Source organism: Neurospora tetrasperma, assembly GCF_000213175.1.
Source record: "Neurospora tetrasperma FGSC 2508 unplaced genomic scaffold NEUTE1scaffold_4, whole genome shotgun sequence".
Taxonomy (NCBI): Eukaryota; Fungi; Ascomycota; class Sordariomycetes; order Sordariales; family Sordariaceae; genus Neurospora; species Neurospora tetrasperma.
This window is the reverse complement of record NW_009799102.1, coordinates 3,478,733-3,495,438: the sequence shown is the minus strand read 5'-3', so window position 1 is coordinate 3,495,438 and position 16,706 is coordinate 3,478,733. Positions and strand designations below refer to the sequence as shown.

At 52.6% G+C, this 16,706-nt stretch overlaps 6 protein-coding genes across 6 annotated transcripts; 4 read left to right on the top strand and 2 right to left on the bottom strand.

The window, feature by feature from the left end:
* Positions 1-430: 430 nt before the first annotated feature.
* Positions 431-2,817, top strand: NEUTE1DRAFT_84627 (uncharacterized protein; the record flags this gene model as incomplete). Its single annotated transcript, XM_009854223.1, has 3 exons — positions 431-721; positions 781-1,365; positions 1,415-2,817. The coding sequence occupies 3 exons, from the start codon at positions 626-628 to the stop codon at positions 2,393-2,395; spliced, it is 1,662 nt and encodes a 553-aa protein (XP_009852525.1).
* Positions 2,818-4,241: 1,424 nt separating this feature from the next.
* Positions 4,242-5,332, top strand: NEUTE1DRAFT_102242 (uncharacterized protein; the record flags this gene model as incomplete). The annotated part of the gene is made up of 3 exons (XM_009854222.1): positions 4,242-4,618; positions 4,729-4,793; positions 5,109-5,332. 3 exons carry the CDS (start codon positions 4,242-4,244, stop codon positions 5,330-5,332), a joined length of 666 nt encoding a protein of 221 aa, XP_009852524.1.
* A 1,295-nt stretch (positions 5,333-6,627) lies between these two features.
* Positions 6,628-6,973, bottom strand: NEUTE1DRAFT_139047 (uncharacterized protein; the record flags this gene model as incomplete). Its single annotated transcript, XM_009854221.1, has 3 exons — positions 6,628-6,666; positions 6,725-6,831; positions 6,943-6,973. The coding sequence occupies 3 exons, from the start codon at positions 6,971-6,973 to the stop codon at positions 6,628-6,630; spliced, it is 177 nt and encodes a 58-aa protein (XP_009852523.1).
* A 2,627-nt stretch (positions 6,974-9,600) lies between these two features.
* Positions 9,601-10,917, top strand: NEUTE1DRAFT_14617 (uncharacterized protein; the record flags this gene model as incomplete). The annotated part of the gene is made up of 2 exons (XM_009853229.1): positions 9,601-10,211; positions 10,284-10,917. Coding segments are annotated over 2 exons (1,245 nt in total), but the record flags the coding sequence as incomplete, so codon positions are not given.
* On the bottom strand, positions 10,866-11,979 carry NEUTE1DRAFT_65937 (uncharacterized protein; the record flags this gene model as incomplete). Its single annotated transcript, XM_009854220.1, has 3 exons — positions 10,866-11,357; positions 11,459-11,780; positions 11,847-11,979. 3 exons carry the CDS (start codon positions 11,977-11,979, stop codon positions 11,192-11,194), a joined length of 621 nt encoding a protein of 206 aa, XP_009852522.1.
* A 2,474-nt stretch (positions 11,980-14,453) lies between these two features.
* NEUTE1DRAFT_130754 (uncharacterized protein) lies at positions 14,454-16,127 on the top strand (the record flags this gene model as incomplete). The annotated part of the gene is made up of 1 exon (XM_009854219.1): positions 14,454-16,127. The coding sequence occupies one exon, from the start codon at positions 14,454-14,456 to the stop codon at positions 16,050-16,052; it is 1,599 nt and encodes a 532-aa protein (XP_009852521.1).
* Positions 16,128-16,706: the final 579 nt, after the last annotated feature.

Below are 16,706 nucleotides of genomic sequence, written 5' to 3'. Positions count from 1 at the left end.
GTTCACATTCGGCATGATGCTGTCTCTCATTCGGCTGCCCCGCCCCGCCGTGACGCCGACCTACTACACTAGCGGCTGAGGTGCCCTCTGAGCACTATACTTACAGTACTACCATAGAATGGGCTCAACAGGGGGCTCAGGGGCGGCGGGCAGTTGCAAATTCGTCTCATGACAGCCGGGATGGGATGGCTTCCTAGGGATGAGCCAAGGAACCGATACGGATGCGGGGCAAAATTTTCAGCGGCCCCGCCTCCATCCAGTCCGTGCTTAGGTTGCTTGCCCACGCATTTGCTAGGTGTTTACAATGAATGGGCTGACAGGCAATTGCCCGCCAATTGCTGCCATATTGCCATACGCCACGCCTTAAAGGGCGGGCCCGGCGGCCGATGCTCGGCGGGAGTCATTCATTTCTTGACTGCCCAGCCGATCGACGAGACTGCCACTCAAAAGAAGACTCTGAAACTGGGGCCGCCGTCAACAATTTCAGCTTCCACTTCCACTTCCCCCATTCCTCCATTTCCTCGACAAACTAGTTCCCAAACCCAAACCTAAACCCAGCAATCAGAACCCGAGCGAGGTCCGACTGCGAAACCACCCTCCCAACACCGCCAGCAAATTGCCCACCATGTCCAACGGCGTCGCGACCAACGGCACTGAGTCTCTGGATCAGACTCACACCCCTTGCCAACGCTATCTGAGCACCCGCGGTGAGGACGGCGGTGTATGTTTCCTTCTCTGGATCGCCTCACATGTGGTCGCCAGCTGCTGACTTGACCTTAGCACTCTTTCGAATACGTCGTTCTCAAGGGTCTCGCCGCCGACGGCGGTCTCTACATCCCCCAAGAGGTGCCTGTCGTGCCCGAGTCCGTATGGCAGAGCTGGAAGGACCTCTCCTATACCGACCTCGCCTACAACATCATCTCCCTCTTCGTTTCCCCCTCAGAGATCCCCGCCGAAGACCTTAAAGACATCATCAACCGCTCCTACGCTTCCTTCCGCACCCCCGAGGTTACTCCCCTTGTCCATCTCCAGGACAGCATACATCTTCTCGAGCTCTTCCACGGCCCGACCTTTGCCTTCAAGGATGTCGCCCTTCAGTTCCTCGGCAACCTCTTCGAGTACTTCCTCGTGCGCAAGAACCAGGGCAAGGAGGGAAGGGACAGGTACCACCTGACTGTTGTTGGCGCGACGAGCGGTGACACTGGCTCCGCCGCCATCTACGGTCTGCGCGGCAAGAAGGATGTCTCCGTTTTCATGCTTCACCCCAAGGGCCGTGTAAGCCCCATCCAGGAGCTTCAGATGACCACTGTGCTCGATGCCAACGTTCACAACCTCGCCATCACCGGCAACTTCGACCACTGCCAGGTAAGTCCGCCTCACCACGCCCTTCGTTACATTCTCTGACCCCTTGTAGGACATCCTCAAGTCCCTCTTTGCCGACCCCGAGATCAACGCTACCCACAAGCTTGGCGCCGTTAACTCCATCAACTGGGCCCGTATCCTTGCCCAGACCGTGTACTACTTCTACTCCTACTTCTCCCTGGCCCGCCAGTCCGAGTCATTCAACATTGGCGACAAGGTCCGCTTCGTCGTTCCCTCGGGCAACTTTGGCGACATCCTCGCCGGCTACTTCGCTTTCCGCATGGGTCTCCCCGTCGACAAGCTCGTCATCGCCACCAACGAGAACGACAGTCTTGACCGCTTCTGGAAGACTGGCTGCTACACCAAGAAGCCCGTCAGCGGCCCCAAGGCTGAGGGCGGTCTTCCCGAAGACGGCGCCAAGGCGCACGAGGATGGAGTCAAGGAGACCATGAGCCCTGCCATGGACGTCCTGGTATCGAGCAACTTTGAGCGCCTGTTGTGGTATCTCGCCTACGAGTTCGCCTCCAGCGCCGGTATGGATGACGAGTGGAACAAGAAGCAGGCCGGTCAGGAGGTCAGCTCCTGGCTTAAGGATCTCAAGGTGAAGGACGGCTTCGGCCCCGTCTACAAGGACGTCCTTGAGAGCGCGCGCCGCAACTTTGAGAGCGAGCGTGTCACCGACCAGGAGACCCTCGACACCATCAAGAGCCTGTACCAGGAGGTCGGCTACGTACTGGACCCCCACACCGCTGTCGGTGTCGAGGCCGCCAGGAGATCGGTCAAGCGCGCCGGTGCCGACATCCCCCATATTTCCCTATCGACAGCCCACCCCGCCAAGTTCTCTGGCGCCGTCAACCTTGCGCTTCAGGACCAGCCCGAGTTCGACTTTGAGGCCAAGGTGCTACCGCAGGAGTTTGTCGGTCTGGACCAAAAGGAGAAGCGCGTCCAGGATGTTGCCAACGACTGGACGGCAGTGAGGGAGGTGATCAGGGAACAAGTAGAGGAGGAGTTGAAGGCGCTGGATTCTGCTTAGGCTGTCTTTGAGCGGTGGAACGTTTGCGGATAGGAGCGGGGGGCAGCAAAAATCAAGAGGTCATTTATTACGTTTACCGCGTGTGCACGCGTGTGGTTTTTCTTTTGGGATAAGTTATCTTTTTGGCTTGGGTCTACACATTCCATTTTATAGAGAGAGGTTGCAAAAGACAGTTTATCATTGTAAAGATGTAAAGTATGCGGACATGGTTGATGTGCCTTTGCATTTGGGTATGCCACGATGATTCTTGGATGAACCATGATCGCCACTAGATAAATGGGGAGTGAGAAAGACGGCGTACCGGGTTAGACGGGTAGGTTAAAATACCAGTGTTATTCAGGCGTGCTTTGGTCATGTATGATACATACAGAGGTGAAGATATCAAGTAAGAGAAGTACCATGAACTGAACCACATTACCAAGGCCTCTTATTTCCGTCGGGATGTCTTCATTCCTTTAAACTTTTAATTTTCATTTCTTCATGTCCACTTCCGCCACCTTCCCCCCTATCTGGGTGGTGCTCAACCGTCTTTCCTCGCTGACTTTGGCTGCGCCCTAGCGGGCCTTCAAACACTAATATCCCCCCCCCCCTTCCCTGTATTGGCTTGTAATTGCATCACTCAAAGCAGGTGGTTCAATCATTCAGTCGTTCACATAAAAAAAAGAACAACAGACCTACTAAACAAAGAGAAGATATAAACAACCACGGCGGACAAAACGAAATGATGATGACGGAATGAAGAAGCGGGAAGGAGGTGTGACAAAAAAAAAAGGAAAAAAGACAGACATGATACCGTGTACCCGCCGCTGGTTCATCGCCGACTCAACAACCACAAACAAACTAACTAACTCTAGTCTAACTAACTCTAGTCTAACTAACCCTCACCTCACCTGCTTCATATATGGGATGAGCGGACTTCCCGCTGGGTATGTATGTATGATCGTACGCGGTTGTATGCAGCCATTCCGGGGTGGGGGGTGGGGGGCGGCGTATACGTAATGGTGATCGTTGTGGATATGACGAGGTAGGTGTGTTGTTCGTGGGTGGTGGTGGTGGTGGTGGTGGAAGTGGAATGGATGGTTTTCGATGGCTGTCGATGGATGGACAGGGATGGGTTGAGGCTGTAAGGGGTATGGTCGTACGGTAGGTCAGAACGTAGGGTATCGCTGGGTTAGGGGAGTTGTAAAGGGATGAATGAATGGATGGGGAGGAGTTGCGAGTAAGGGGAGTGCGAGGGCTCGAGGGGAGATGGGGTAGGTGGTCTTCGGGTGTTATTTATGCTGTATTTGAATTGGGGCTGGTCACGGCTGTTGTTCATCTTAGGTATTGACCCTGGATGATTCTGTATTTCACCGATCAAATTCAGGTGGGCGCGATGCGTGGTGGCATTGAGAAGATGCGTTTTTCGAATACACCAATCATGACGATGTCGCATACTCGAATGCGCACGCTTGTGTTCGGTTCTGGGAGCTATTGCTCATCGGTATTCTGACTGCGCGACGAAGATGACAGTTTTTGTGTTGCGCTAGAACAGTCACGGCCTTTCTCCTCCTTGCCTACCTGATCTCACCTGTTATATCAGTTTGGCTGCTCAACGTAATCGATGGACTTGAAGTTTGGCTTGACGGATGACTCTTAGTCTCTCACCATGATGACTGATAAAGTCAAACATGGTTATTTCAATCAATTCGCCAGTGTTCCTACATCCAGAGGTATAAAGGTGTTCCTGATGAGCCGAGCCTTTCGATCGCCATCTCAAAACCTCCAGCACCACCCTCACTTTTCAGTACCCTTCTGTTGTTACCATATTTTTTTCTTTTTTCTTCTTTTCCTCCCGTCACTAAGAATGTCTTCCCCAGGCCGCCCCGACTCCCCCCCAACTCTTAATCCTCCACCATCCTCCCCTCTTCCCCTCCTGCCTCCCTTCCGCGCTGCCTCAGGGACATCCAGACCGACAGCAACCGACACAGCGCGGCAGCAAGGCGTCCTGCTTGGTCTTTTGTCAAGCGTTTGTCGAGTGATTGAAAGCTTGTACCAAGATCTCCGGTTTCTGGAGAGAAGATTCGGTGGGGATTCTGTGCGCGCGTCGAAGCAGCAGCTGGAAGAACGCAGGAAGAGGGTGAGGATTGTGTGGAAAACGGTGGAAAAACACCCCGGGTTGGCGTGGGAGGGAGAGGTGGTGAGGTTGTGCGAGAGGATGTTGGGGGATATCTTGAAAGGTGAGTTTTTGGTTCCCAGAACGAAGGGGAGTAGTGATGATTTGGTGCGTGTGTGCTAGTGGAATGTTGTGAAGATGTGAAGATGTGAATGAAGGTTGCTTTCAACCTTTGAAGGGGAAGGGGCTACAGGGGGCGGATGGGTCTTGGCGCGCGCAAGCTGGTGGGCGTGGGGGTAGATGGTGGGTAGAAGGGTTGGGGACACTCAACCCCAATTTAAAAATCGTCATTTTGAATCTCCATTACACCATTGTTATCAAGACATTTGATGTGTAGACTTCGTCTTAAGTTTTGCTTATAGTATCTTTAAATAAAAACAACTAGTATCTGGCCGAGTGTCTTCCTCCCCTGTACCTTCCCTCTACCCTGGCTCCCACCCCTACCAAGGAGCCAACCCAATCTACCTCTCTGGCTTGGCATCGCATCAACACTCCCCCCATACCAAATGCAACAAAAAGTACAGCACCCCAGTACTGACAGGCATCTGTTTCCCCTAGTATACCACCCATTCATCAATAACGGAGAGAGCACCACCACCTTCATGGTGCCATGGGGAGAATACCTTGGAACCTTCACAGGAACTATTACGGACGTTGAAGAGGAAGTAGACAAGGCGGTAAAGAAGCTGAACGCCAATGACCGGAAAACTTCCGGCACATATGGTGGTGCCGGCCCGGGAGGAGGAGTGAGGATAGAATCGTTGATGCGGCCACTAGGGTGATTTCGGTAGGTAGGGTCTACCACATAGACGACGGAGCAGGTGATGGTGGGGTTCGGCGGATGCGAACCAGTGAAGACGACAGGCCAGGCAGATGGATGTATAAGGAGGAGTGAAAGAGGGTCTTCTAGTCAAATATTAGCAAGCCCTCCAAGTTCCTCACAAATCTGTCCAAGTTGTCAAGTGAATTGGTGTACGTGATCACATGCATCGCTCGTGCGCTCGTGGCTGACCCAACATGTTGACCGGTAGAGCGCCGGTGCGCTCATGTTCTTTGACACAGGGGACCTCGACGACCCAACAAGCCCCGACAACTGACCCGTTTCGTACCGATCATGCTAACTGCCATCAAATCCTCAAAGAACGATATCGTCATGACGGAGTGAGGAGAAGGAGTGTATGTCCGATTGCACGAAATACATACAGCAAGAATCGGGATGTGGGTCCAGAAGGTTGAAAGCGACTTGAAGAGGCAGCTTTGTTGCCTCCTACATGCAAGTTTTTGTAGGGCAAATTGATAAACTATCAACACTCAACAGATGGCTCAACCGCTGTGTATGGTCGGGATGGGATGGGCCGTCGCTCACGGGGAAACAAGAGTTTACCGAGGAACTCACAAGAGTATTCACTCCGTAGTATTGGTTCGAAATGCTCATCGTGGAATGACATGGACTGCAGGATCACGAACATGATATCGCGAACTTGACAAGGTGAAATTGTAGATAATTTGAGTAGATGAGGTGCATAAAGGCCGATCGCTCATCGCCCTTGGAAAATCTCAGACAACCTAACCGAACAGACGGTTTATGTCGGTGATTTGAGTAAACGGGGTGCATAAAAGCTGATTGCTCATCATCGGTTGGAACGAAGGCAGCCATGAACAGCATGGTGGCTACCCTCCGCGCCAAACTTTGCCCACTCGCAGTTGCGTGTCATCGTTGTCGTGATCGGTGCTGTAGACTACATCCGCTCATCCACGCCAAGGCCAACGATCTTGTCTTGTCCGAAGGTTCGTACTATCGGCAGGCCTGTGATTGGATCTGTGATTGAGAAAGAGGCTGGCGCAGCCGGGAGCCATGGATATCTCAGTGCCCAGGCGGTTGCCAGGTCTATCGTCCGAATCTTGAAATTGGAAAGAATGGTGTAATTTGGCGTGGTGGGACGTCATCCTTGATCGGCAGGTATCTGGTGTGGTGGTTGCCGATTGGTAACTGTGCAAGGGGTCGTCGGGGGAGGTGTCGCGAGATTGTCTTCCATCGTGCTCGGTCTGTTGGTTTGTTGGATGTTTTTGTTGCTTGTCATCTCTTTCCCTTTTGGTGTCGTTGCTCGTACTTGCCCTAGATGCATTGTTAGAAATGTCTTTGCCAGACGATCAACTTCGGACCTCGAACGTACCTGTTTCCTGTGTCGAGGAAAGTGCGAATCGCCGGTGACTCGTTTCCGGCATTTGATCGTCTCAGCTTGGAAGCTTCCGTTTCGCCAATTAAAAGTGTTGTCAGTGCCTGCACCAAAAGTTAGCATATTCCTTACCAGTGGCCTTTTGTGCCATCAGTGATGACCCAAGACATCCCAACATCTTCCACTTCGCCTTCCACCACAAGTCAAAACCTTACCATCGCCTTGATAAGCATCCTCTGCCTTCATGTTTCGTAATCATCTGCTCTCCCGCTTTCCCTCCATCACCTCGTCCGTTGCCCTTTCCGACATCACCACCAGAACTGCTCCATCGCTTCAGTTCAACCGTCATCCCGCCCACCTTCTCGCATTGGATCACTCCTCGCCATCAACATCACACCTTCCAACTGAACCAACCCACTCTCTCCTCAGCCCACTCCAACACACCGACTTTCACTCGTGCACAGGCCACCTCGTCTGCCTATATAACCTCCAGTTCCCCTCAATTTTGCAAACATTCTCCTCTTCTTTTCTTCATAGCATTTAGTCCGACCGCGAGAAGCTCATGAATCTCTCGCGGTAGGCAGCCTGCTTCAAGTTGCCTGAACTGCTCATGACCACCCCAGTGCCAATTCGCTGGGGGAATAGGTCCGGACACAATTTTTGGAGACACCCTTTCGGGACTTTTCCTGATTACTGCTTTTTTTTTCGTTATGCTTCTCTGCCTGAGGGTGGGGACATGAGGAAGAAAATGGTTTGTACTTAGCTGTGATGTCTTTGTAGGCCTGGCTGGACTCGAAACCTGATCATGATTACCAGGTGTCTTCGCAAAGTCCGTGTGAGAGATGGGCGCTGTAAGTTGTTTTCGGAACCGCTGAGGGGTGTTGGACGGAAGGTGATGAGGCTTGGCAGTGTGCCGGAATGAAGAACTGCCATTGGGAGGAAAGAAGGGCTTGAATGTGATGGGGGAAGTCTCATCAAACTTGCCTTTGGGTTTTGGTAGTCAACTCGTTCCTTCGCATTCAGACGCGGACCTGGCTCGAGGTAGTCGACGCATGACGCCCCATACGTAAGCTTGTAGGATCGCGACATCCGCTCGCCGACCGTGACTCCCCTCTCCAAACCCAAAAACCACCGTCAATGCCAATATCCTCGTCAACACCTTTCGCGTCGGTCCAACTGTCAGTTCGACCTGCTCAAGTTTTCCAAACTTGCACTCGTGCACAGACAGGCTCTTCAGCCTATTTAATCTCTCGATCCCCCATCATATTTCCCATCCTTTCTTCTTCTTTTCTTCAACACCAACCGCCCGACTGTGGGAAGCTCAAGAATCTCTCACAGTAGGCAGCCATAAGGTTGCTTGCACTTCCCGTAGACCCCCAGGGCCAACTCCCTGGGTAAAGAAGTCCGGGCACAATTTTTGGAAACAAACCTTCAGGTTTTACCTGACTATTTTTTATTTTTTTTTCGTTGTGCTTCTCTGCCTTTGGGTGGGGACATGAGGAAGAAAAATCAATGCACGGGGTGGATGAGGGATGGAGATGGATGTGATAGGGTGGGATAAAAGAGAATGGGGAGGGGTGGGAAGGAAGGGAAGATTTTGCTTGGGCTTGTGGTGGATGTGGATGGACAAAGACAGAAGGAAAAAGAAACACTGAATTTGGGATGGGGCTTTGGGGGTTTAAGTACTGTGGTAGGTGTGGACGTGTCCTTCAGGTTTTTAACACCATATGCATACCGTATAGATTCGGGGCGTTCAAGTTGATTTTCAATTTCCTGGGAAATCAAGCCTAAGCAGTAAGCATACTGCAACATTCATGCCCACCAGAAATTCTATGCAAGACGGTGATTTTGCATATCTCCACCCTCCAGCGCCCTTGAAAAGATAGTGTGAATAGAAGGACATTGAAGACTCGAATTTACAGTGCTCCGGGGTGGCAACATGTCTCCTCCAATTAACTTGGTGGGCATAAAATGCACATAATCGGGCGGCGTGCTTACAGATTATGCCTGATTTCCCAGGAAGTTGAAAATCAACGCCACGAGTTTATACGGTAGGGCATGTCTCTTTCAAGATTAACTGATGCATGGCAGCGGGTATCACTTTGTTGCGCCGCTGGGCTCGGTCGCCTGTCGGTCTTCCGAGGGCTGAGATCCCTCAAGACGGGACTCTTCTACATCTTCATAAGTGGTCCAATGACCCAATGACCGTTTGATACCTTTTTCTCCGCTGCGAACCAAAGGCCGCTGTTTGGCTTGAAAAAGATGGGGCATTGTTTGGCTTTAACCATCAAGTCGGGAATTAGATGTGATACTATCAACAGCACAGCTTTTATAGGCACAACTTTGTTAGTATGGTATCAGTAGTCTGGACATGATGCACACATCCACATCAAGTTGCGGACTTGGGAATGATGCTGCTGATCTAGCACATTGAAAAGGAGTTCGCAATGATGGTATTGCAATCCAGGCCGCGAAGCTAATGGCCATACTCTTAACATGATTCTCGACCCGGTTCTCGGCATCAACGAGATTGAGGTTCGTTCCCATCTTCCATAGGGTTAGGGTCAAGGCGGGGTGTTCGACTTTTCATCCGCACGCCAACATCCCCGCCGCCGATCTTCCGTTGTACCTGCATCACCGGCGGGCCGAACCCCAACTCGCCAAACTACCCGGACCCCGGACATTGACATTTTCAGCCCGGTCCCATGACCAAAACTTCATTTGCACGCCGCGTCACTTCACAGACTGTCACCGGTCCACCTGATCCCGACCAATCACCAAGCATATCCAATAAGTGCAGCAACATGTCAGAACAAATCCCACCCGCCGTGTCGAAAGACGAACATCAGAGGAAACCGAGAGGACCCAAACCACCTAAACAAAAGAAGGAAAACCCCATCACGGCCGCTGTCAATTCATGGCTCCAAGATCACATTCATTCCATTTCCCTTCCCACACTACTTTCAACACTTGACAACATCCAGGATGAAGGCCAACTGAAAGCCCTCCTCCTCGACAAAGCGCCCAAGCGGTGGGTGATCTACGAGCCCATGGTCCTTCTCCCCAGCGGTAGTTTCACCACCACTCCCTGGCCTCAACTTCTTGACTGCCTTTCTTCCAACGTCAAATCCAGTTTGTGGACCCGCATCTTGTCAAACATCACCAGAGATGGAGCGTCAAAGGTGGAATTGAGCAGGTTGGCTGTTAATGAAGGGATCCCTTTACATATTGCCGACGGCGCTGAGAAGAATGCAAGAGAAGAGGAAGAAGAGAACTTGTTACGATCTCCCAGCGGCCTCAAGTTACTCCACGGCGACTTTGGTCCCGCCTTATCACCATCCACCGCACCAACGCCGCAAGATTTCGACCAAGCATTCTGGGTGTCGACCAAGCAGAATGGGATCACGCAAATTTGGGCGCCGCGGTATACCATGTTTTCGCGGGGGAATGTGAAGGAGAAGGCTAGATTGTTGGATTTCCACCGGTCTCAAACTCCCACTGGCGCAGCGCCCACCAGCAACGGAGCACCAACGTCACCACAACAACAAAGCCTGAGCCATCGACGAAAAGCACCAGGGGACTTGAAGGGCAAATACGCCCTAGATTTATACGCAGGCATAGGCTACTTTGTCTTCTCGTACGCCAAGCTAGGGATGCGCGTGCTCTGCTGGGAGATCAACCCGTGGAGCGTGGAGGGGCTGCGGAGGGGCGCGGTGGCGAATAAGTGGAGTGTTAAAGTGTTTCAGGGGGAAGAAGACCTGACAAAGAAGACCACGGCGGAGCTGCTACAGGAGGCAGATGCAGAGGGGGTACAGATTGTGGTGTTTTTGGAGGGGAATGAGAGTGCAGGCCGGAGAGTAAGGGAGTTGAGGGAGAAGGGAGGAAGGGAGTTGAATGTGGTGCATGTTAATGGAGGGTTTTTGCCTACCAGTGCGAAGAGCTGGAGGGATTCGTGGCAGGCGGTGGTGGGGAAAGGGGTAGGGGATGGATGGTTGCATTTACATGAGAATGTTCATGTGAAAGATATCGAGTCGCGGAGGGGGGAGATTCAGGAATTGATGACCCGCTGGAACGAAGAGCTGGATAGCAGTGATGGGACAACAACAGAGACAAAGGCGGTGGTGGAGCATGTAGAGCTCGTCAAGACGTTTGCGCCAGATGTGTGGCATTGTGTCTTTGATGTATACATTAAAAGGTGTTCTGGTACAGGTAGTAGTAGTGGTGGTAGTGGTAGTCGTCGTCCAACATGACGGTCTGGTCTCGTCGTAACCCTTTCGCCAAATGCGCGGGTTGGCATTCATCAGTTTATACATAGGTGTGGAACAACAAAAGATCCGTTTCCAAACAAGCATCCATCCGTGTCTAGATATCCAGCCCTGGACCTCTCCATATGCGCCGGGGAAAAAAAGAAACAAAAAATCAAATCATGTACGCAAATCGAGCAGCTAGGGAGGAGCGCTCTCTTTACCCACTCCTCCGGAACTTGGCGGGGATGTTTTCCTCGATGATGGCGATCTTGTCCATCTGGGCTAACCGCTCTTCTTCGAGTTCCATTTCCTCGTGCTTCTTGAAATGTTCAATGTCTTCGGGATGGGTGAGGTCCTCGAGCTTGGTGTTGTCGTCGTGGTACCTGCAGCAAGCGGATCGTTAGTCTCTGCCATCATGTCTTGGCAAAAGGGTGGCGGGCTTTTGCGCCGCCCCCTTTGGGGTACAGGGAAAGGACAAACTCACTTTTCCCAGTGATGAATCTCGTACTCGTACTCAGCATCGCCGTGGTGACCCGGTCCCGTACCCATATCTGGAAGCGTCTTGCCCTCGACCTCGATGAAGCGCACGAACTCGTCCTTGGTGACGACGCCGTTGCGGTCGTAGTCGATCAAGCCAAGGATGTCGCGGACTATCTCGTCTCTCCTGGGCTGAGAAACGCCCTTGTTGGAGTCGTCCATCAAGCCATATGTGCGGAGAATCTCGAGTCCTTCCCATGTGCCGTCGGCATCGAAGTCGTGCAGAGCGAAGAAGGAGGCGGCGTCGAAGTTCTCGACGTGGTGTTCCTCTGGAAGGAAGCAAGGGCGATGTTAGTGGCGGTCGCGCTGTGAGACATGGGCTGCGGGAAACATACCAGCCATGTGCTTGACCATCCATGAGGCGTTCTCGCCGACAATGGGCTTTTGCGACCCGCTGCCGTGGTCGCCGTGGGCGAGGGCGGACCCTGCCAGGCCGAAGGCGGCGAGGATAATGGTGGACGAGCGCATGGTTTCTGGACGGACGGACGGATTTTGGGTCGGAGGGTTTGGGATGGAATGACGATTGGAAGAATGCGCCGACTCGGACTGAAAGACAAATGTGTTTATAAAGAAGAAAAAGATGCGACTACCAGCCCCCTTTTCGATCAATCGGTTTTGCGATTCGCGATTGCTCTTTTTTGGTTTGGCAAGCTGGAAACGACCCCTGATCTTATCGCAACTTGATTGATCAATTGGACGTTTGCTCGTGGAGACGGTGACAAACTGGGTCTGGCCTTGTTCGCTGCCCTGACTTGGTGACGTGCTTGTTCTTCCAGAAGGTTTAGCGTGCCAAGAAGATTCTTCAAGCCCATCGCCGACTCCATCCTTGGCGTTGGTTTTCCATGTCTTACAAAATAGTAGCGTTGAGGCGCTAGGTTTTGGCGTAATAAGCCTGGTTTTATGTGTGAAACCGTCCGCACTTCGGGCGCCAAACTCCAAACTGGATGCCCATGCTTCCACCCAACAACATCTCAGATACAGATGGATCTCCGACTTTCATGGTAATCTGATTTCTCATCCGTCACTCTTCCCATGGCTTCCACTCAAGTCAATTTGAAATCACCTGGATGCCAGGTTTCATGAACATCTACGACTGATCTGGTTGCTTTCTAGTGGACGACCAGATCGGTACTCTATCAGTCGCTATCAGATATGTGTGTGTGTCCCTCCTGCATCCGTTACTAGGCTGCTAGTGCACATTCAGGCAACCTTCTTCCTGCTTTCTTCAGAACCGACGATTTGTCCTCCATCCAGATCCGTACCTTCAGAAACATTCAAAGTCTCAGCTGGGATTATTTCCACCTCGAAGAGATAGACGCCTTATTCTAACGACAGGCGCTCGGTCTTGTTCCAGGTGCCGCGCTGGCCCTTTCAAGCCTTAATGAGCCGTGGTATTGACTCTCTCTTATTCGCTTGCTTTGTCCTCAAAACCATCTGTCTGGTTCGCTTACAATTCCTCTTTCAGGCCGGTACGCAGCGATAACAACTCAGCATGAGGCCCCTCCCTTTCATTCCCCTTCACCTCGCCGAGATATCACGTACAGCATATCCCGCCTTGGTTCTTTCTCGCCAATGAGTGCATGTCCACCTCCATGTCCAGCAGCTCAAAAAGGCAGGGTGATGAAACCTAGCTGTTTACAAATCTTTTTGATTTTCTTGGAGTGCTGGGGAGATGGACACTTTGGTCCTGTTCAGCATGATATCTCGGTCCCGAGCTTCCCACTTTTGCTCCCGGATGCGACACTGATATCAATACTTAAACTTCTCTCCACACCACTCCTTTTTCAACTCACCTCTTCGTCAACTCCAGCCAACTTCAAGTGAGTGTGAGCAACTTCTGACCGGGGTGCTGCCGTCCATGATACGCCGGTTTACCCCCCAGAGCATGTTCATCAGCGGACGCTCAGGAGGAGACATTGAAACTTCGCAACCATCGGGAAACTGGAACGGACATTAATGCGCCAAAGTCATCTGCAACTGCGAAATCACATGGAAGCAAGTGTGTCATCCATCTTCATGCAGCTAACCATGCACCTCGCTGCAAAGGGCACCACGCTCCGCGGCACCTCAAGATCGGCGGAGGCAGCCAACATGTGAAGCATGTGATGATATGTACTAAAGGTAGGTCTACCATCGCCTCCCACCCCCTTCTCAGTTATTCAGTACTAATACTTGATTCAGGAGCTCCAGGGTAAGACTTGCTCGCTATTGCAAATGTCAAGGTTTTCTCTCTCACAACACCCCAAACATCTACTTTCCTTTCGGAGCAGTTTATCGTTTTGTCCGTCTCTCCTATATCCACGGTATACCCGTTATTCATCCGGACTAGGAAGGGAAAGAAACAGCCAAGGCTCTACAGCCCGGACCTTAGCCTCTCTAAGATTTCCCAGGGGGTCATATGATTAATACCGCCCTCTCTCGTCGTTAGGAGGTGCCTGGGAAGAAGTTGGAATCAGCGACAAAACTACTTGGCGAGCGAGACGATCAGATGACAAAGCGTACCCTTCTCCGTTATGTCAGCATGTTATCTCGAGTACCGATGATGATAGATAAAGGAAAGGGAGTCAGGGGCAAGGTGATCGACTTTGCAAGGATACGCGCACCTGGGACTACGACAACGACAACAACAACGACGCCCGCATACCACCCGAATGACATTCTCTATATCTCAGCCCTCAATCACTGCCAATTAACCAGACAGCCACGCAGTTCGAATCAGCACGTCCGATCCGGAAGCTTATTGATCTCCTCTCTACCATTGTTCGGGTTCACCAGATAACACGACTCTACTGAATACAAGCACCACCTCCTCTCATAGTTGAAGCACGCTTCAACAAAGCTTGATCTCACCTCTTTCCTAGATTCTTCCCTTTACATGAATCACAGGCTCACACAAGACCAATCAGCCATCCCGACGGTACGACTCCAAGAAAATCTACACGATGGCGTCCCAATACATTCAAGTAGCCAAGCCGCCCTCGAAAAACGCCATCCTCGAATCCCTCGTCGAAAATGTCCGCGCCTGCAATGCGCGCTTACCGCCCGGACGCGACGAGATGGTCTTTGGTGCGTGCGAACTCAAGGTGGAAATGCCGCTGCTTCTCAACCGGCCTGGCGCGTGTAGGGAGTCGCCCGCCGAGTTCGAGACCGTCAACGCCCACTTTTCAGCCCAAATACACGCTTTCATCAACGCACTGCACGCCCTCGAGGACATGGCAGACAAAGCGTCCTCGGACGACCTGGACCTCTACCGCCCAGACGAATGCCTTCGGCCCGTCATATGCGTTTCCAATCAGTCCTTCGAACCCCACCTAGACTGCTTGCACCGCGCCTTCCACACTCGCCGCCTTACCGTCCAGAATCCGGACAGCCTGCCCCTTCTCAACCGCGTCACTCAACTGCGCATTCTTCCTGACCGGCATTCCACCTTTGACCCAATCAACATGCGGCCCGTCTCCTTGCGCACGCCCATCGAACTCATCACCCGCCTCCCTCAACTTTGCGAGCTGGACTGCCCCTGGCTGTGGGAGCGCCTTCCCGTTGCCTTCACATCCAAAGCACTGCGCATCATTTCCCGCGTCTGGGCAGGTCCTTGGCGTGATGACCGCACCGAGTTCGCGCGGGCTGTGCGTCATACCATGCCCTTGTTGCCGTCCTCCCTCACCAAGGTCCGTCTCTGGTTCTGGAGGCCCAGCTCCCATGGGGACGAGGTGGACCAAGCGGCGCAGATGCCCGACCTTGTTGGCGCGTCGTCGTCATCGTCCTCGACCAACGAGTTTGGAGGCATGGACCCTGTGTCTCTTGGCTTGCGGGACCTGGGAAGTCGCCTGGAGGAACTAGACATCCGCGCGCTCATCACCCCCGATCTTTTCCCTTCCGGTGGCGACGGTCCGTCATGGTCACACATGCGGCACCTCAAGGTGGAATTCCACCCGTGCGCGCCTGACGGCAGCTGGTACTTTTCCGGCCCGCGAGGGGGAGATCCCCACGCGACAGGGTTCGCCATCACGAGAGAGGAGCACTACCCGCCCGGCCAGGAAGATGACGACGAGACGCACCAGTTGATGTCCGACGAGGAGGAAGAGTACTGGGGCGACGCACCGGACATATACGACCTCCGCAACCCCGACATGTTCCGTCTTCGCCCCATCGCGGAACGCATCAACCCTTTGCTCTTGGCGTTTGCCTCGTCTCTGCAACGACAAAAGATGCCCGCCCTCCGGGACGCCGAGCTGTTTACGTGGCTTACGTGGCGGCCCTCCAAGGAGAGGGCGAGGGAGTATGAAGGGAGTGATGACGTGCCTCCAACTTCGTATGAGGACGAGACGGTTATGTTCCGCTGGGGGGTGAGGTACGAGGCACCTGCCGTTGGAAGAGATGGGAAAGGAAAAGCGACGTGGCAGGTCGGTGAGGACTGGAGGCCAGAGGACCGAGTCATCAAGGCGTTTGAGGATCTTGTGTGCGGAGACGGGGAGAAGATGGAGTGGAAAGCGTTCGAGTTTGTGGAAGAGAGGGAGCAGGATTTTGAGGACTATATCTGATTCCCATCAGATGTGACCACACTCGAATCTCAAATTCAATCAACGAAGGGCCGACAATCGCGCTCACCGCTACCGACAAGCAGAAAAGAAGAAGACACAGCCAACTTCTTCAATCGATTCTAATTCATATACTCCCCCCTGCACGGTCAAACTTGTTACTACCTCGCTAGCTAGTAACCAGCACCATTAGTCACCCTTCCCGTACGAAGCACTGACACCAACACAGTACGCCTCACCTAGCCAGTTGTACTTGATCTTGCAGTCGGAGCCAACAGTCGGCATTCACGCTAGGAATTGCGCAAAGGAGATGCCGGGCTGGGTGACCAGGTCCGCGTAAAAGATGCCGTCAGTCACAAGGGACCACCTTACTTCCTTGTTCGTCTTTTCTTCAACGCCTCTTTGATTCTTTTGGTTCCCCCCCCCCCCCCCCCCCTTTTTTTTTTTTTTTTTTTCCCCTTGTGTATGTTTCATCCATCCTTTCCCTTATCAAAACCCACCCCGAGAAAACGTTGCCCCCATTTTCACAAAGCGAGTCCCACCAAGCGAGAGACATCAATGAATTACTTGGTTGGCATCACACTCGACGAAGTCACACTCAGCGTCACACAGCAGCACACATAAGATCCACCACCACTCCATGTCTTCAAATCAATC